Source organism: Solanum stenotomum, chromosome 2, assembly GCF_019186545.1.
Source record: "Solanum stenotomum isolate F172 chromosome 2, ASM1918654v1, whole genome shotgun sequence".
Lineage (NCBI taxonomy): Eukaryota > Viridiplantae > Streptophyta > Magnoliopsida > Solanales > Solanaceae > Solanum > Solanum stenotomum.
Genome location: NC_064283.1, coordinates 38987032 through 39008643, shown reverse-complemented (window position 1 = coordinate 39008643; position 21612 = coordinate 38987032). Strand labels below are relative to the sequence as shown.

At 30.3% G+C, this 21612-nt stretch overlaps 2 protein-coding genes across 2 annotated transcripts; both read left to right on the top strand.

Moving 5' to 3' along the window:
* Positions 1 to 6960: 6960 nt before the first annotated feature.
* LOC125854941 (calmodulin-2/4-like) lies at positions 6961 to 7514 on the top strand. The gene has a single exon (XM_049534551.1). The coding sequence runs from the start codon at positions 6997 to 6999 to the stop codon at positions 7336 to 7338; it is 342 nt and encodes a 113-aa protein (XP_049390508.1). The 5' UTR covers positions 6961 to 6996; the 3' UTR covers positions 7339 to 7514.
* Positions 7515 to 14026: 6512 nt separating this feature from the next.
* On the top strand, positions 14027 to 16812 carry LOC125855971 (receptor-like protein Cf-9 homolog). Its single transcript, XM_049535600.1, has 2 exons — positions 14027 to 14672; positions 14873 to 16812. The coding sequence occupies exons 1-2, from the start codon at positions 14027 to 14029 to the stop codon at positions 16810 to 16812; spliced, it is 2586 nt and encodes an 861-aa protein (XP_049391557.1).
* The last annotated feature ends 4800 nt before the right edge of the window (positions 16813 to 21612 follow it).

Genomic DNA, 21612 nt, shown 5'->3' with positions numbered 1-21612 from the left:
TTGGGAATTCAACCTAAGAACTCATGGTGCTCAACCCACGTTATTGACCACTAAGCCACATCATTGGGTGCTACAGCAGTTAGTTCATTATTCTGGTGCAGACTCAGGCTTTTCTACCAATCGAGTATATTTACTTATGTTACAGTTACCTTTTCTCAGAAGAAAGTATATATATACTTATGTTTGCTTTTCTTACCAACTAGCGGATAAATATGTCCATAGAAAGTTTCAGACTTGGTAGTATTATATAAGCGAATTTAGTTGTAACACCTAAACCTGACCGCTTTTGGTTGGAATGACTACATCTTTTGGTTGAAACAGATTACAGACGAACCTGATTTCCAGGAGGGGGAGATGTAAGAAAAACTACCAATTTGACCCTTAGCTTGAGTATCATATTTGGTTTTCTACTAAAATCCCCTTTTGGAGGGGGAAGGATGGACTGATTGTGGGGACAATTTAGAAGATATAATTAGAGGACATGTATGGTTAGGTTCCATTTGTATACTTGGTGAAATCTGGCATATCTTAACCAAATCCTTCGCATGGGCTCGATGAAAATAAAATTTGGTCTGTCCTCCCATTGAAAAGATTTTCCCTTTTTTCCTATATATTTTATAATTTTAAGTCATGGATGCGGTTAATGATGTGTTAGTTTTGTTCAGCTATTCTCATTGTTTCGTGCTTGTCTAGAACTTTTCTGGTAGATTTTGTTGGGTTTTAAAGGTGTGAACAGGAAATGAAGGGTTGTGACTCTCCTGAAGGGTTGTGACTAAGTTGAAGGGTTGTGACCCTTATGAAAGGTTGTGTCCTTTCTAAAGGGTTGTGACCATTTGAAAGGTTGTGCCTTTTCCAAAGTGTTGTGACCTTTTTGAAAGGTTGTCTTCTTTCCAAAGGGTTGTGACCTTTACCCTTTGTTGGCTATAAATAGAGAGGTTTTCTCTCATTTTTCTGAATCGAATTCTTCCCTTCTTTTGCATACATTTCTTACAAAACAAAATCGATCGATCGTGTCTGTGTGTGTGATTCGTTGCTGTCATTTTGAGTTCGTTGAAATTATCGAAGTTTGAGGTACTGCTACTTTTTAATGGTTAATCCGTTTTATCTTGGGAGGAATTAATCTTTAACCTCGGGTACTTGAGGGGATTAAATTTCTTAAGGACACACAGTGGGTTCTGTGGACTCGGATAGTTCTTTGTGTTTTTCTTTTCATCTTTTATTATTTCTGGTTTGCTAATCTGAATACAGGAGATAACAAGCTTAAGAAATCTAATGTTGATATTTTCTGTGGTAAGAAAATTACTTCTATTTTCTGTGTTCTTTTTATGGGGAAAGAAAAAGAAGAAAAAGAGAATTATTTTATCATATGATAAAAGAGATTTGGGTGAATTAGTACTACTTTAATATGTTCGAGTATATTTTTTGTAGTAAGTTTTCCTTGGATAGGTAAGCTTATTTTTATTTTCTTCCCAAGTGCATTCAAGCATTGCACCCCTTAAATTTTCTTTTCAATGAGAAAAGTTATTTTGTGCATAAAGGCTAAGATGAGCACTTTAATTTTTTCCCTATATTCTTGGTTTTACATAACTATGAGAAGAAGTAAATGAATAAATGTTGTCTCCTAACAATATTTGAACATGAGTTTAGTTTCTTGTTGAAATTAAATGTCTTCTTGAGGAAAATAGGAATATGATGGAAACTGAGAAAAAAAAATTAGCAAGAAAAGTGACTTGCATGGAATTATTGCTGACAGATAGAATATGATTCAATGAAAATAAAAATCAGGTTCTATCTTTATTTTCCTTGATTATTATTTTCTTTTTCTATCCTTTATAAGTTATGAAATTTATTTCATAAATGTTAGGATAGGTGATCATTATGTGATGATTTTAGAATATATCTTTATTATTATTAATATATATTCTGTTTAGAGGAGGAAAAATAATTTTTTTGTAGTTTTCTACTCCATGTGAAATTTGATTGTGTTTGACTTTTGGAGATTTTTTTTCTCCTTTTGAAGAATATAAGAACTTCACGAACAAATCAGATTGTGCATTGGTTTGAGGAATATAGAAACTTCACCAATTTGTTAAATACTCTGTTTGAATGAATATTTTGACTTGAAGAGTACAAAATCTTCGTTAGGAATATTAAGGCTAAATGATTGAAAAATAAATAAAATCTTCATCATTAGCTCGAAACAATGTTGTATTTGAGGTTTCTGGAGATAAAACCTTTTTGGTTTACTACTCTGTCTGAATGTGAAACTGATTCGAAGAATATTAAAACTTCATCAGAATTCAAGGTTCATTCGGTTAACGATTAGAAGAATATAAAAACTTCATCGTTAAACTAGAAACAAGTTGTATAAAGATTGAATCTTTATTGTTAGTATTCTAAATACTAAGTGGTTTGTCTAGTTGTGACAAAAAGGAAAGAAAAAAAAACACTAGTGACATAAAATTAGTGGTTTTTGTGCCTGCAATGGGTGTTTATATGGATTAAATCTCCAAAAGAAGGCTTCGTGTTGCCAATGTGTAAGCATGGGAAAAAATATGTGGAAAATAATTTCAAATACTGGAAAAATATTTTTGAGAACATATTTAAAATGTGGGGGTTCTTTACTTGTGATAAAGACAAAATTAGACTTACTATCTAATTTAAATTTGAAAGTACAAGATATGAAATTTAATGACAATCTTGTATTATGTTAGACCCACAAAATTCTTGGAGTATATTTGATATTGTGGTCATTGAGTCTCTCTTTACTAGTATATGATATGACTAGTATGAAACCACAAAATTATATTACTCATTGAAAAAAATTGTATTCTTTGATGAAAAAGTTTCACTTTAAATATTGTGATTTTTCATGAAAAGATATGTCTATTAAATTTTTTTTTAGACATGAACATTAGTGAAAAGTGATATGTTATGTTTGTGTTGTAAAACAAACATTTGGGTCATATTGCCCTTATTGGACCGATGAGACTATGATCATGGGTAATTCTATAACAAATTGAATGTTATGGAAAGGTCCTTCTGAAAAGGACATATGACAAGGTATTGACTCTAAAACAATGTCTGTATTTGAGAAAATTATAAAAAGTAAAGAACAAAATATTTGTGGAAAAAGGTTACCTCACGGAAGGTCTTTTCAAACTTAGTATTTCTGTTTGTTCTTACTTGCTTGAATCAAATTGTTTGTGACATAAATGCTTGGGACATGTCAATTACAAAACCTTGCAAAAACTGATCAACTTAGAAGTTTTGCCTAACTTCTAGTGCAATAAATCAAAATGTCAAATATGTGTTGTTGAAAGGAAGTTTAATACCTTAGAATTGATTTACACTGACATTTGTGATATGAAGTCAACACCATCTCGTGGTGGGAAAAAGTGTTTCATAAATTTTATTGACAATTGCACTAGATATTGTTATGTTTATTTGTTGAATGGTAAGGATGAAGCAATAGAAACATATTGGCAATATAAAACTGAAGTTGAAAATCAATTGGATAAAAAAAATTGTCATGATTAAAAGTGGTAGATGTGGAGAATATGAATTTTCTTTTACAGAAATATATTTGGAAAATGGAATCATCTATCAAATTACTGCACATTCTCACCTCAATCTAATGAAATTGTTGACAGGAAAAAATCAAACTTTGAAGGAAATGTTGAATGTCCTATTTATAAGTTCAGGTTTACCACAAAATTTGTGGGTGGTGCTATCATTATAGCAAAAGAGAACAACCAAAAAAAAAATTTGTTTGTTCAGAAAGAGAGAAACAAAAAAATTTTGTTTGTTAGTAAAGGGAGTAACAAATAAATAAAAAAAAAAAACTTTTGTTTGTTAAGAAAGAGAGCAACAAAAAGTTGTGTTTGTTCAGGCTTTGTTGTATCCTGATAGAGAATTGTTTGTCGTCCCTAAAAGTTTATACAAGCAATAACTCTTGAAAGATAGTGATCAAACAACTTCCAATACAGTCTATTTCATATGAGAAATGGAAATGAGGAAACTATTCCCAAACGGGTCAAAATAGGACCTAAGACTTTGGATTGTATATTCATTGGATATGCTACAAATACTAAAGCATGTCGATTTATGGTTTATAACTCTGAACTATCGAATAGTCAAGTGAAGGGTCTAAACGACCTTGGAAAGAACCAAAGGAAAATGTACTTAATAAAGAGATTCGGAGGCGTAGTAAATGTCAATGGACAAATTACCTCCTACGAGTTTGATTTTGTAACATTTCTTCTTGAAAATGAGTCTCATTTATTCTAAAAGTTATGTCCTTTGTGGACTCATTCTCTTTGAGAAAAGTCTGTCAATAGTAAGATAGATTCAATCTTGAGCAACCATCTTGAGAGTTGGTTGATCTTCTTCCAGGAAATAAACTTTTGGATTCAAAGTGGTTCTACAAAAGGAAAACAAAGTTGATGAAACTATTGACAAATACAAAGACAGACTTGTTGTCATAGGCTTTAGGCAATAAGAAAGCCTTGTTTGACATATAATAGCACTAACTAGGATTGCATCAATTCAGATGTTAATTGCGCTAGGTGTGAAATATGGCCTTCAAATTCATCAAAATGGATGTGAAAACATTTTTTAAAATGGAAAATTGGAGGAAGAAATTTACATGGAACAATCCGAGGGTTTGTGGTTCCTAGTAAAGAAAAGAAAGTCTGTAAACTTGTTAAGTCACTTTGTGGACTAAAAACAAGCTCCCAAATAATGACATTCAAAATTTGACCAAACTATGTTGGCAAATGAATTCAAGATTAATGAATGTGATAAATGTTTTTACATTAAAGATACTCCAAATCACAAGGTCATTGTTTTTTTTTATGTTGATGACATGTTGATCATCAAAAGAGACATTTCTGATGTAAATGCTACTAAGCATATGCTAGAAAGTAACTTCGATATGAAAGGCATTAAAGTTACTGATGTGATTGAGAAGGTACTTGACAAGTTCAAGTATTTGAATTTCAATATTGTCAAGACTCCAATAAATATGAGTTTTGTACTTCAAAAGCATGAAGGCAAAAGCAACTCACAATTGGATTATGCTAGAGTATTGAGAAGTATGATATATATCATAAAGTATACGCGATCAGATATAACATGTGCTATTAGTAAACTGAGTCGGTTCACGAGTAATCTCAATTAAACTCATTGGATGACAATGAAAAGAGTTTTGGAGTATTTAAAACATACTTAAAAACTATTGCTTTGCATTATAATTAATATTCAAGAGTATTGGAAGAATATAGTGATGCAAATTGAATCACAAGGTCAAATGAAGTAAAATCCATGAGTGGATTTGTATTTACTCTTGGTGGAGGAGCACTCTCTTGGAAATCTTCCAAACAAAAATGTATTGCTCGCTCTACTATGAAATCGGAGTTTATCACTCTAGATAAGGCCAGTGAAGAAGTTAAATGACTTCAAAATTTCTTGAAAGATTTTTGGCCCAAACCTTTTAGCTCCAGTATGCATACACTGTGAGAGTTAATTTGCAATAGGTAGGGCATGGAGCATGATATATAACGGAAAGTCTCGTCATATATGACGTAAACATAATATCGTTAGAGAACTACTCTCTAATGGAATTATCATTATTGACTATGTAAAGTCAAAGGATAATGTGTTGGATCCACTTATAAAAGGCCTAACTAGAGAGGGAGTTGATAGATTATCAAAGGGAATGGGACTATGGCCGAGAACAAGTCATTGTGGCGGTAACTCTACCTAGAAGACTGGAGATCCCAAGATCTAGGTTCAAGGAGATCAAACAAAGTCATTGATAACGGTTCAACATTGTCAAAATATTTTTTATGGTCCATTCTCATGATAAGGCAATGTTCAGTAACAAGGATAAAGACATTAGGACTTTTGAATGATTTCTAAGTTTGATACATGGTATATCAAATGGTGTATCTACGGGATAACACATTTAGAAATCACCTATGTAAGTGTGAAGTGTAAGCCGCTTCAAGGAGAATCCGGTAAGGCCAGTTCTCTACGCACTTATAAACCGAGATATGTTCATGGCTGAAACGAACAAAACAATGAGAACCAAAAACAGTTCAAGGGTTGATTGTGTGACTTATGTTATCTAGGTATACACCAAAGCTCGACGGTTCAAAGATATCAAATCTACCGATTGACCGAGTATATCCGATATATGTTCACTACGGAAAGTTTAAAGGGAAACCCATTTATCCAGATGCAATCAATCCTTACTTATGAATCACACAGTTTTTCATGCATATGTTTTAACAATAGCCATTCCCTATTCATGTGGGGGATTGTTGGGTTTTAAAGGTGTGAACAGGAAATGAAGGGTTGTGACTCTCCTGAAGGGTTGTGACTAAGCCGAAGGGTTGTGACCTTTATGAAAGGTTGTGTCCTTTCTAAAGGGTTGTGACCATTTGAAAGGTTGTGCCTTTTCCAAAGTGTTGTGACCTTTCTGAAAGGTTGTCTTATTTCCAAAGGGTTGTGACTTTTACCCTTTGTTGGCTATAAATAGAGAGGTTTTCTCTCATTTTTCTGAATTGAATTCTTCCCTTCTTTTGCATACATTTCTTACAAAATAAAATCGATCGATCGTGTCTGTGTGTGTGATTCGTTGCTGTCATTTTGAGTTCGTTGAAATTATCGAAGTTTGAGGTACCGCTACTTCTTTAATGGTTAATCTATTTTATCTTGAGAGGAATTAATCTGCAACATCGGGTACTTGAGAGGATTAAATTTCTTAAGGACACACAGTGGGTTCTGTGGACTCGGATAGTTCTTTGTGTTTTTCTTTTCATCTTTTATTATTTCTGGTTTGCTAATCTGAATACAGGAGATAACAGATTTTCCCTGTTTTTCCTTTTTAAGTACTATTGTAAGATTTGTAACACAATAGCAATACATTTTTTGTAATTATTGCCAAATCTTTCTACAGGTTGCATCACTACTGACGAGTTTGGAACTGTGATGCGGTTGTTGGGACAAAATCCAACTGAGGTTGAGCTTCAAGACATGATCAATGAAGTTGATGCTGATGGAAATGGAACCATTGACTTCCCCGAGTTCCTTAACTTGACGGCTCGGAAGATGAAAGACACTAATTTTGAGGAGGAGCTCAAGGAAGCTTTCAGAGTGGTTGACAAGGATCAGAATCGATTCATTTCTGCAGCTGAGCTACGCCATGTCATGACAAACCTAGGCGAGAAGCTTACAGATGAAGAGGTTGACGAGATGATTCGTGAAGCTGACGTGGATGGTGATGGACAGATCAACTATGACGAGTTCGTCAAGGTTATGATGGCCAAGTGAGAACTGATCAACTCAACTTACCTAACTTCGGTTATTTTGAACCTTGTGACAATTGAGGATTTTATGTTTTTTATTTTGCGCGACTAATTGTGTTGATATTTCAGATTCTTGTGTATTCGTTCTTGTTATTTTTGACTTCTAATATACGTTGATCGCCTTCCAATTTTCTCTGAGAATGTTCATGTTTTTTAAGCCTGCAGGATCATCATGTGAAGGTACATTTAGTTTTTGTATTGTGTTTATTCTATCGAAGGTAAATATGAAGTAATCAAACTAAAAATACAACTTATTTTGAAACTGGCTAGTAAATTTGAAGTAATATGTGTCACATCTTTGTTTACATTAATGTTCAAATTGCCTCTACTAGAGTCTTCATACTAAACAACTCAAGTTTTCTAAGTCCATGGAATTTAGAGTAAAGAATAAGTTGTAGTCACATCAAAATGAAAAATTAAAGTGAAAAGGATATGATTGTCAAGTAACTTTTCATTTGAAATTTTCATGGTGCAAGGAATTGGAAATTTTGTTTAACTATTTAGTTTCAAAACATGTGAACATTAATTTTAAAATATAGGTTTTAGAAATCCAAAATTTTAATGAAAAATAGATCATATTCCTAAGATTTCTCTCTTCAAAATAAGAAATAGATCCACATAAATAAATGTCTAAAATCTAAATCAATCATAAGGATTTGCTGGTTCTTAAATCAAAACGCAATTTGCTTTGTTTTGTTTTTATCTATTTTTTCTTTTGCAAACTTTGACTTTTTCATCAAATTGACATTTTCCTGGAAAGACTTTGTGCATTGATTTGAGAATGACAACATTTCGTGAACTTGGAATTGATTGATGATTTGATATGGAGGCAGCAATCCATACTTGACTTTTCCCCTTTCCTCTCTTTTTTATAATAAAATTCGCAAGTAATTAATTTCAATATGAAAATTCAAAGTGAAAGGGATGTGTGTGTCAAGTAGTTTTCATTGAAATTTCCACAGCAAGACTCATTGCAATTACTTGTTAATTCAAAGAACTGCATTAATACTTCTCAGTGCAAGAAAAGCGATATTTGGAGGGACACTCCGTGCAAAAACTTGGTGTTGTTTCCCCCTTTTGGAGAGAATCCAAATTAATCGGCACCCTAACGTGGATATCGAAAATCGAATGAGAAATCAATTTTATTTAAATATAGAAAAAGTCACTACTCATTCTAAATATGAGGTAAACAAGTCAATATCTTATAATTATACCAAAAATACACTCTGTCATATGACTTAGTCGTGTCTAATATTTGAGAATGATATTTCTCTACTTTTTAAGTGCTTCTTTTGAAATTTCTATAGCAAGACTTGTGCATTGACTTGGGATAACAAACATTCGGGGTGTTCATGGTTTGGATAAAAACCAATCCAAACCGAAAAACCAAACCAAACCAATTAAATGAACCGATTTAATTTGGGTTTTGGTTTGGTTTTAGATTGTTAAGAACCGATAGTATTTGGTTTGGTTATGGTTTTGTTTGAAAAAAATCGAAGAAATAACCGAACCGAACCAACAAGTTATATACATAAATTTTATTATTATACATACATAATATATTGTATTCATAAACAATTTTAAAGATTTTATATATGTTTCATCAAAATTTATTTTTATAATTTACTTATGAAAGAAAAAATGTCCAAGGTGAGAACATTTTTCTTATTGGTTTCATGTATATGAGTGTCTATGAAAATTCTTTGTGGGACTAAAATTGTCATTGTCTCTTCCTTCTATGCCAAAATAGTGAATTTTGAAGTTTTATTTAGTAAATTCAATGATCGAAAGTTCTATAATGCCAGACATTCTAACTATTTTTTTGTTTGAACGGATTGTTGTCACTTTTTCACGTTTTGAATGAATTGCTTATTTTATTTTTATGTATGGTTAATAACCGAATAACCGAACCAAACCAAACCAAAACCGAAAACCGAAAACAACCAAACCGATAAATGTATATTATATTTGGTTTGGTTTGGTTTTGATAATTTTAAAACCGATTAAGTTGATTTGATTTTGATTTTGACCAATAACCGACCCAAACCAAACCATGAACACCCCTAACAAACATTAATTTCCATATTTCTTTTCAGTTGCTATCAAATTTACTATAGGTCAAGGTGAAATTTTTATTTGAAAAACATCTCTATTCGGATCTGAATGATTTTATTTTTTTTATTAAAAAAATAAGATTATTTTAGGTTTTTTTTTTGTTTTTGCGTTATCTTCTAAAGAAATTTCTTTAAATAGTTATTTATAAAATTAAGTAATCAAAAAAGAAGGAACAAAAAAGCAATAGCACCAATCGTTGTTTGAAGTGGGCTGATTAAAGTAAAGAAAGGAGGTGACTATAAATCAAGTTAATACATTTGGTACAAAATTTGATTTAACCATTCAAATGTAATCCACTTATAATACGGAGGATGGATGTAATAATAATATGTAAAATATATATGTGGATTAATAATATTTGAATCACCATTATTATTGAGTTTACAGTAACAATCATTTCCTTTTCACTTTATTATTAAAAATCATGACTAAATTAAATATATTTTTAAACATAAATTCAAATTTTTAAAATTTATGATCAAACAAAAACGACTTAAAAATCGTAGCTAGATTTTCACGGAAAAGAAAGTGTTCATTTTTTGTGGAAGGTGGCTCATGTCCATGCAAAGTGGACTCTCAGTCACTGCCAAGTCTGCTCCAATAATTCAAACTTTGAATTGACTACTCCTTAGCTTCCGCCCTCTCTAATATTATAATTATATAAGTAGTACGTATTATATTTGTGTAAATTATTCATTTTATTTGAAAGACTTTTCACTTTTATTCGAAACTAGTTAACTTGATCGCGCTTCGCACAGTAACAAAACACCTCCTTTTAAGACAATAACAATAATTCTAAAATAAATTAATTTTCATAAAATATAAATTTCTTTATATGATGTTTCAAGAAAACATTAGAACCAACTGTTTGAAACTTGCTATATAATTTATTAAAATAAGAGTTTAAGTTTTGTGCAGGGTTATAAGTGTATAAGATTTTCTATACCATCAAATAATTTTTAAGATAAACATGATAACTTAATTAAGTAATTAATAGATATATTTTTAAATATAATTATAATTATAGTAAAATATAGCAAAGGAAAGTTGAGTCCTCTTTCTTCCCTAACTAAAATTAATTCATAGTTATCGTCTTAATTAACCAAGTTTATTTGGTTTTCTAAATCTGATTTTTTTTTGTTCTGTCTCTTTATCTTCTTGTTCTATTTTTTTAGTTTTTGCGTCTTCTTTCGTTGTATTGATCTTTCAATTATTTTCAGTTAATCATGTTTTCAAGTTATTTGTGAATTTTTCATGAATAGTAATTATATTTGTATTAGTAATTATATTGTTATCAACCTTTTGATCTTCAAAATATTTTGGATATCGTAATATTGCAGAAATTTTTTTATGCTTACTCTATATATAAATAAAAATTATTATATAATATTATTTATTGCATAATAAATGATGATTAAATCACTAAATTAATGATAATGACTTTTGGACTTTCTAAATTTGAAAAATAGATGAATAATTAAGAAATATTTTTTTGAATTTTCTAATTGTTATATATAAATAAAAAACAATTAGAATTATTTTTAAAAAAAAAAAGTTGAGAGAAATTAATATTGTGTATAAACTGTTAATTCTAATCATAAAGAAATGAATAAAAGAAATTTAAGGGAAGAAACTAACATAGGGTGTGTATTTAATTGTAATCAATATTTTTAGTTGAAAAAAAGAAGAAAAATACCGATCCTAAGTTAAAGAAAGATGCCGCGTACTCCTTTTTTGCATAATTTTATTATTATATCCTCTTTTTTTAAAAAAAAAATTGAAATAAAATGAAAGTTTCTTTTAATTTAATGAAATGGTGGTAGGGAATTATATATCTTATAGTTGAGAACAATTAACTTATTAAAAATGCAGAAGGAAAATAAAGGAATTAGTAAAACAAAAAAGTGGAAAGAAATTAATAACGTCACCACTGATTTCGGTTCCCTCATCTCTTCCTTTTCCCCTCCCTTAAATTCTTCCTTTCAATATGGAATATTATCTTCTTTCAAATCACAAAATATATTTTTCTTTATTTTCCTCCTAATTTGATATAAGTTTCACAAATAAATTGATAAACTGCATCCAATTTGGAGTTAGTCAAACAAATATGTGCCTATACATATATTGTTAAGTAACTTTCATTTGAAATTTCTATGCCAAAACTCGACCTCGTGTAAGGACTAAATAGTTTCAAAATATGTGAATATTAATTTAAAATATAAGTTATTGATAGCTAAAGTTTTAATGAATATAGATCCCATTCCTAAGATTTCTCTTACATTCTCCTAATATTGATATATTTCAAGAGAAAAAAGTTACTGCTATAGATGGTAAATATTTTAATGATATAGTATACCTAGGTGATTTTCCCTTTGATACGAATTAAGGCAACAACAGGCCTTGCTCGACTATTGCTTTTTCCTTATTCTTTTGATGATAAAATTCGTAATTTATTTATTTCAATATGAAAATTCGAAGTAAAAGAAATTTGTGTGTAAGTAACTTTCATTAATATTTCCACAACATTAATACTTTTAGGTGCAATAAAAAAGTTATTTGGAGGAACACTGCGTCAAAAACTTGGTGCTTACACCTTTAATGTATCTCACACGGCGAAAATATAGATTAATCAACGTCATATTGTGGATATTTAAAATCGAATGAAACTAAAAAAAATAAAAATAGGCCATGTTTCATTCTAATATCACGTCCAATAAGGTCCCTCAACAATTCAATATCTTACCGTTATACCAAAACAAACACGCTACTAAAAAATGCTTGACTAAATCATTTATCGATCCAATAAAGTTATTTTTTTTCTTTATAAATAAGTCTCCCTTCAGAATAAGAAATAGATCCACATAAATAAATGTCTAAATCAAGTGTAAGGATTTGCTGGTTCTTGAACTAAAAAACAATTTCCATAATTTATTTATTTTCCTATTTTTTCTTTGGCAAGCTTTGGAATTTTTCATTAAATTGAAATTAAATTGTGTGGTATAGCTTTCTTTGAAATTTCTATAGCAAGACTTCTACATAGACTTGAGAATAATAACAAACACTGATTTCTCTATTTCATTTTAGTTGCTCTCAAATTTACTATGGGTCAAGATGGAATTTGAAACTAATTACATTGTGGAATAAAATCATTGTTACGCTTTCTTTGGGAAAATAACAAGTTTCAATGATTATATCATTAACATCCTTCAACATACCTCATCTTCTCTCAGCTCGGCAGCTCCTTGGCTTCCATTAGTTTAGACTAATGCTAAAGCTTGCTAATAGATATCAGAAGGCTATTGTTAAGAACGATTAAAATTATGTCGAGACATTTTTTTACTGGAATATGATTTTACCATTCAAATAATACCCCTCTCATATATAATTTATTGTAATGAAAAGACTCAAATTAAATATGCTATTGGACTTTGAGATAAAACTTATTAATGTCATCTGTTAAAAGTTTGACTCATCTATGCTATTTTCATTTGAGAAAAAAACTCATTCATGCCATTTAGTTAACTGAAATAGCATAGATGAGTCAAATTTTTAATGGATGATATAACTGAAGCTTTATTCAAAGTTCAATGGCATATTTGAGCTTTTTCCCTTTATTTTTTTTTAATTAATGACATGACCGAATGATAATTTACCACGTGCCAAAAAATGATTTTGCAAAACCGAAACTATTTTCAGTTAACAAATAATGACATGGAAGAGCTTTTAATTCTCAAACGAAAATGGCATGAATGAGCCAATTTTTTAACGGATGACATAAATAAGCCCTTTTTTTTTTCAAAATTTAATGGCATATTTAAGCATTTTTCCTTTATTATATAATTAACATAAGATATAGAGTTAGGTTTTAAAGTTTATGGATTCTGAATCTACCATCAAATCCATAGGAAGCATTTGGAAGGGATATATAAGAATGATGATGAATATATAATGTACTAATTAATGTTTGTATTAGCTATTCTGAGATTATTTCTTATGTTGTTATGCATTGTTTGGTTTGGTGTATTAAAATAAAACTCATTGATAATTTTTAAAAAATATTTATTTACAAAAGTACCATCTACAAATATTGTGGAAAAATATGGAAAAGATTTTGAGGGGCAGTTGTTCCTTTAATCATGCTAATGCATGCAATAAGTAATCATCTATTAGTACGGTTGGTATACAAGAATAATGTTCAATAGAGTGTATTAGTAATGCCTATATTAGTTATCGTGCATTAACCATACATATATTATTTCTTATGCATTATTTAATTTAGTGTATTAAAAACAGCATACATTGCATAATTTTTATACAAAAATATTTATACAACAATGAAATAATACATGTCAATTAAAATACCTAATGAACTTATGATATATTAGCCCAAAATGAAAAATAAAAATGCCAAAATCGATAATTATTACTACTGCAATCCAACTTGGACTTGGTTAAACAAATATGTGCCTATATATATATATATATATATATATATATATATATATAGTTGCATACTTTTATTGTGTTTGAAGCTAAAAATGGGGTATGCAGTTATGCTCTTACTTGTGTTTCTCTGTCATGAAGTTTCTTCAATATCCATATTACCTCACAAACATCAAACCATTTCCCTTCTAAAATTCAAGCATTCCTTTACTATCTCAGCCTCTGGCGTTTGTCAGGAGTCATATCCAAAAACGAGTTCATGGAACACGAGTAGAGATTGCTGCTCATGGGATGGAGTCGTATGTGATGACATCACTGGACATGTCATTGAACTTGACCTCAGTTGCAGTAATCTCACTGGAACCATCGATTCCAATAGCAGCCTATTCCAACTCTCGCATCTCCAAAGGCTTGATCTTTCTTTCAATAACTTCTCCAATTCTCATATCTCTCCTGAATTCAGCAAGTTTTCGAGCTTGACGCATCTTGATCTTTCTTACTCCAATTTCTCAGGTCAAATTCCTTCTGAAATCTCTCATCTTTCCAAGTTACAGTCTCATCTTAGAAACAAGCTAAGACTCACAACCCATGATTTTAAATCGCTTCTTCAGAACTTGACCCAATTAAGAGAGCTTGATCTTACTGACATGAACATCTCTTCCACCATTCCTCTGAATTTTCCTTCTCATTTAACAACTCTGAATCTGGGAGATACAGGATTGTATGGGATAATACCTAAGAGTATTTTTCACCTACCCAACCTGGAAAAACTTTATTTAGAAAACAATGATCAGCTTAGTGGTCATTTTCCAAAGATCAAATGGAACAGTAGTGCATCTCTCATAGAGTTAGATCTCAGTGGCGTGAATTTTTCTAATAATTTGCCTGAGTATATTGGCTATCTAACTTCAGTGCGCTATTTGTATCTTTGTATCTTTCAGATTGCAATCTTAGAGGGCCTATTCCTGAATCTATTTCTAATCTCACCCGCATAGAGTGTTTGTTCCTTTACAATAACTCCCTGAACGGAACAATACCATCAGGGGTGTTTTCCCTTCCATCACTAACATATTTAGTGTTGGGTTCTAACAAATTATCTGGTCAGCTTGAGGATTTCAAGGACAATTCACTAGTCTGGATTGATTTAGGAAGCAATCAGCTGCAGGGTCATCTTCCCCACTCAATTCAAAACCAAGTGAACCTAATAATACTTGATCTTTCTTTCAATAATTTTAGTGGTTGTGTGGATGTCAGCCTCTTTTCAAACCTTAAACAGCTTTATTATCTTAGTCTTTCATATAATAATATCTCATTGACCAATGACAACAGCGTTAATGTTACTTTGCCCGAATCTCTTACTAGGTTAGAATTGGCCGCATGTGAAGTGAAAGAATTGAAGTTTCTAAGATCCGCAAACCAGCTTCACAACTTGGATCTTTCAAATAATAAGATTCAAGGAAGAATTCCTGATTGGGCATGGTCTAACTGGATGTCTTCATTGGACACTCTTATTATGTCTCACAATATGCTGTCCAGTGTGGATTCAATTCCTCTTCAATCTCTATATACTATTGATTTGCGGTCCAATTTGCTTCAAGGTTCACTACCCATTCCATCAATTTCCACAAAATACTTCTTCATGTCCAATAATAATATCACTGAAGAAATTCCTTCATCTATTTGCAACTTGACATCACTGGTAATGCTAGATTTATCCAGAAACAATTTACGTGGAGAAATTCCGCAATGTTTGGTAAATATCACTTCCCTCAAGGTTTTGGATATGCGCCACAACAATTTTTCTGGGAATATTCCAACAACTTTCAGAAATGGAAGTTCACTTAGCAGTCTCAACTTTCATGGCAATAAACTGGAGGGGAAAATCCCACAATCCTTGACCAATTGCAAACAACTTGAAGTTCTTGATTTAGGAGACAATCACCTCAACGACACATTCCCCGTGTGGTTGGGGACTCTGCCAAATCTGAAAGTTTTAGGCTTGCGATTCAATGAATTGCATGGTCTCATCAGAACATCAAGGATTGAGAACATGTTTCCAGAGCTCCGAATCATAGATCTCTCTTACAATGCCTTCTCAGGAAACTTACCTTCGAGTTTGTTTCAACATCTGAAAGCCATGAGGACACTTGATCTATCAAAGGGTACATCAAGATATGGTGGAGATCAATATTACCAAGACTCAATAGCTGTCGTATCCAAGGGATTTGAGCGTGAAATTGTGAGAATCTTGTTTTTGTACACCACTATCGATCTTTCAAACAACAAATTCGAAGGACATATTCCAACTATTATGGGAGATCTCATTGCACTCCGTGTGCTGAATATATCTCATAATGGATTGGAAGGTCCTATACCGTCATCACTTGGAAGTTTATCTTTGGTTGAATCACTGGACCTGTCAAGTAACCATCTTGTAGGAGAGATACCAGCACAATTTGCTTCTCTTACATCTCTTGAAGTCTTAAATCTTTCCGACAATCATCTCGAAGGGTGCATTCCTCAAGGAAATCAATTTCTGACCTTTGAGAACAATTCATATGAAGGCAATGATGGATTACGTGGTTTTCCTGTTTCAAAAAATTGTGGTGATGATCATGTATCAGGGACAACTTATGCCGTATCTGGCCAGCTAGATGATGAAGAAACCAATTCTGAATTTCTGAGTGATTTTTGGAAAGCTGCTCTTATGGGGTATGGAAGTGGACTATGTATTGGAATATCCATAGTATATTTCATGATGTCAACTGGAAAACCGATATGGTTTGCAAGAATCATTGTAGAGCTGGAGCACAAAATAATGATGAGAAGGAGAAAGAAGCAGCAAAGGAAAAGGAATTGCAGAAGAAGAAATAATCACTAATATCATTACTGTTATTTCTTTAAGAAAAGATGTAATAAGTTGTAGACGTGCTATCATTAAATCCTGTTTGCTTAAAGTGTGTAGCATCATTTGACCATGAAAATTGAGGGTGAGATAATCTTTAATGATAAGTTATATGCACACTAATCCTTTTGTGAACATAAAATCACTGAAAAGAAGGTGAAGAAAGGAGAATATGCATTGCTGATAAAACTTGAAACTATTGTACAACAGAGAAGAGAGGTTAAGGAAGTTTCAACGTTGAGCAGGTCTATAAACAGTGGAAATCTTAAAGGAGAAAGCTATGGAAAGATTTGATTGTGAACACGGGTTGGTCACCTCTTCAGTGGCTTGTAGAGGACAACGGTGACATATTTGGACTGGAATCTATGCGTTAAACCAAGAGCAACTCTGGTCTATCTCCAAGTTAACTAAAATTAAGAGGTGCTTGCTTTTGGTAATTGGCCAACCTCAGAGGGACATTATTCCCTTCTGTCCACTTAGAAAAGCCTAAATTTTGAGTGATAATGTTGATTACAAAACATGAAGAATATTCACCATATATAAGGTGGCAAAAAAATCAGCCAAAGTGAATTATTCAGAGCAGAACCCGCACACAAAAGGAGAACTCCAACTTTCACTTGACTACAGATTGACTAAAAGATTTCACCAGTCCTACTAGGATTACAGCATAACATTTCTGCACCCGCCGCCTGCTCCCGGATGCAGTAGGTGTCATTAGTGTAAGATATTCTAATACAGAAACATTATAGCTTGCTCGTCTCGCATAATTTCCTTTTGTTTATTCATGTACCTTGCTAATATAAATTAGTTGTCTGTTTTACCCAACAAATAGACAGGCCATGAGATGCAAGCTTCCAACTAAACAGAAAAAAGAGCTCATCCAGCATTTTCCTAAAGGCATTTCATATAGGAATAGCATGAATCTTAATAGAAGTGGAATGAAAATAGAGGATTCATATTACCTATCTGCGATCGGGAAGTGATAATACTAAAGGATAAAAGCAATAGAAATATAGAGATAAAAGATGAAAGTTTTTTTTTAATTTCCTTTCGTGTACCCAAGTCTCTTCAAAGTGTATCTAATGTTGTGTCCAATGCCAGTACTTATAGGATATAATTGAGTAAAACCAAAGAGTGTAAAAAATATGCCATTAATTTCTTGAGAATGTGAAAAGATTATGATTCTTGAGAATGTGAAAAGATTATGAAAATGTGGAAGATCAATTATGAAATAGTACTGAAAGTCATGTGGTATTAATACACACAATGATGAAAATTGCACCTAAAAATGATAGACACCCACATTTAAATGATATATTTACAACAATTATCTAATACTTTCGTTTCGGGTAATGCTAAATGGCCAAAAATTTAAAAAATTCATGATATCTTTTTTATTTTAAAATAAGTTGACTTTTTATTTTAATTAAAAGGTATTAAAGTTAGGAAAAATCCTTTTGGCCAGAATGGTGTTTTACATATGTTATTTTACCTTTTTAAATATTTTTACCCTTTTAACCTTTATACTTTTTAACTAAAAAATGAAAAAAAGATCAGTTTATTTTAAAATAAAAAAGATATTATAATTTTTTTAAATTTTCTGGCCAAATTCTCTAGCCATTTTGCATTACCCTTAAAGTTAAATGGATAAAAATGTTCAAAAAGGTAAAATAACATAGATAAATATCATTCTGACCAAATTTTTTGGCCAAAAGGATTTTTCCTTTCGTTTCTTATATATAATCTTTGGCAATTGATAGAGAAATGAAAAGTTTCTCTAATAGCTTTTGATGAGAACATTATAAATAATTATGTTTACAACTCTTCATTCTCCTACTTTATTTTATTTTAACAATAAGTGAACATTATAGTTAGCAAAATTAGATTATGAGGGTAAATAAAAAGCAAAAGAAGAATAAAATGATCAGGAGTTGGGTATTAATTTCTCTAATTAAAGGAGTTGTAGTGGGATGTTACATATATATATTTCTGAAGTTTTATAAGGAATGCAAATGGACAAATATTAATTTTTAAATTGAATTCTAGATTGGGTTCTGAAGTGCATAATAATGACATGTAGTTCAAGTAATTCAACATACACCGTTATCATAGTGATTAAATTTACTATTTATTCTTAATTTTTTTGTCCTTTTTTTAATTTTTTATTAGATTATAAGCTTAACTCTTACTTCATAAAATATTATAGAAATAGTTTTAGATTGAAGGGCAAAATGGTCGTTCATTTAACTTATCAATTTAAGCTTATTTAATAATTAATAAATTAAATATTTTCTGTATTTATTTTCAATTAGTTTCTTATATATTTGCTAAAATGTATATTTTCATTTCTTGTATAAAATTATTGTAAGAGTATTATTTAAATGAAGTAAAAAATAATTTTAAAAAAATAAAAATAAAAATAATATATATATATATGTGTGTGTGCATTTATATTTTTATTCATAAATATATAACAATAGTGTTAAATGGAATGTGATAGTATTTATTATAATTAATGTGTATATTTATCTTGTCCATAAACATTTTGACTTTATAAGGACATTTTTGTAATTTAACTTTTAATATAGGGGCTTCCCACATATAATAATACTAGTCTCTGAGAACGTGCATTGCACGTTTATCCCAAAATACTTAAAACAAATCTTATATTTCAAATGATTAAATTTAAATGACATATATATTATTAGACTCTTTATGTGCTATAAATAAAAATCAAAGCAATACAATAGTAAAAAAATAACAAACTCATAAATTGAGATTAGAAATTCTTGCAAATTTGATATTACTTTAGTGACATATATAGTATTTTAATTTAAAGATAAATACATATTGTAATAAAAAAATATTTATCTTGTGAAACTAACTATTATGCATGAAAAATAAAACTAAATTGATGCATATATTGAATCACATCATGGTCAATCCAAATGTGGTTAGAAGTCCTAGAACCTTGTATTGATTCAAGCATATGAAAATTAAGAAAGTAAGGGGAAAAAAAAGATGGGGTACGTGTAGGGGATAGGATTGATAAGTACCTAAAATTGAAGATGGTGGAGAAAAAGGCTCAAGAAACTGTGAATATTTTAACCAAATGAAATAGTAAAAAAGACTTATTTATAACGAGATGTTAGGAGTAGTAGAAAAGACTCAATTAATTGTGAGATGTTAGGAGAAGTAGAAGAGACTCACATTATTATAAGATATTTGGAGCAGTTGAAAAGACCAAAATTATTATGAGATGTTTTTCTTCTTTTTTTTTAAACAAAGATTTAATTTCTTAATTTAATGCATTATACCTGCATCCAAAGAGAATGCTAAAAGCCTAAAACATTGTCATATTAAAAGTAAATGAACTATTAGTCAAATGAACCTGGACTATACTTGATTTAATTTACTCAAATTCATCATGTTTGGATTTTAAAGAAATAATTAAATTGATTAAATTTTTTACATTTTTTAATATTTTAATTAAGTCTAGGGGTAAAATACTAATGTAACTTTTCATTTTGGAACTTCCAACGTTTAGTAATATATATATATATAGAGACACTAAACAAAACAAATAAAAAGAGATAAAGAGAAGAGAGCATCGAGAGTTATACATTTTTTTCCAACTATTTTGAGTGTGTATAATCTTGTGTCAAATGTCACTATTTATAGAATAGGATTGAGGAACACAAAGAGTTGTCATGACTCATGTATATGACATTAACTCATATGAGATCATGGATGAGAGGTAGGAGTAAAAATCATAATGAACATAATTAGTGAAAGTTATTATATTTACATAGAGGAGAGTTAGTGGAAATAAAATTTATGTTATGTACTTTACATTAATACAAATATTTATCAAAAAAAATATATAATATAGATCCGACTTTTTTCTTTTTGAGAAGCACAAACACAACCATTCATATTTCCAATTGGAATATGAAAAGAACAAAATATTCATGAATTTACTCCAACATGAAATTAATACAAAGATATTCCAATGACATTATGGTGGTTGATTTATGACTAATGTGATGAGTTACTATTTAATATTTAATTTATTAAATAGTTAAACATTTTAAATTAATATAGGGATAAAACGGTTATCTATTTTTTGTCTAATATCCTTTCCACTTTTAAGCGTATATTACTCTTATGAAGGATTATAAACTTCTTAAAATTCACAAAAAACATTATAAAAAAATCTTTAATGTTGAAGGAATAAATTCAAGTTCCTAAAGTAATGAAGGTAAACACTAAATATCTATTTAGCAAACAAAGAAGCCATATCCAATAGTTATCATGAAAAATAGAAGCAACAAAGTTGATATCCAGCTATTAGTAGTCATATAAATCATAACTTGGTTTTTCTCTTTATTAGTATATTTGGATTAGATAATTTCTTTTTATGCATATGCAAAATAATAATTTATAAATCAAGTAATTCACAAAATGGAAATATTTTGTCTCTTAGCACTAACACTCTCGACTTTACAAATAACCAAATATACGTACACAACTAACATTTTTTCTGTTTATACTATAAAGGGAACAAAGACAATCATTCAATTATGTATGATTTTCATATGACAGTAATATTTGGCAACTATACTATACTATTCGTATAAAAACTATACTTGATTCCAAACATTCAGTAAATAAAAAGAATTAAGAGATGAATGGTTTTAGGAATTTTCCACTTTTAGTATAATATGTCCCAGATGGATTGACTTCAATTGTTCAAGAAATATGCAAAAAAACACA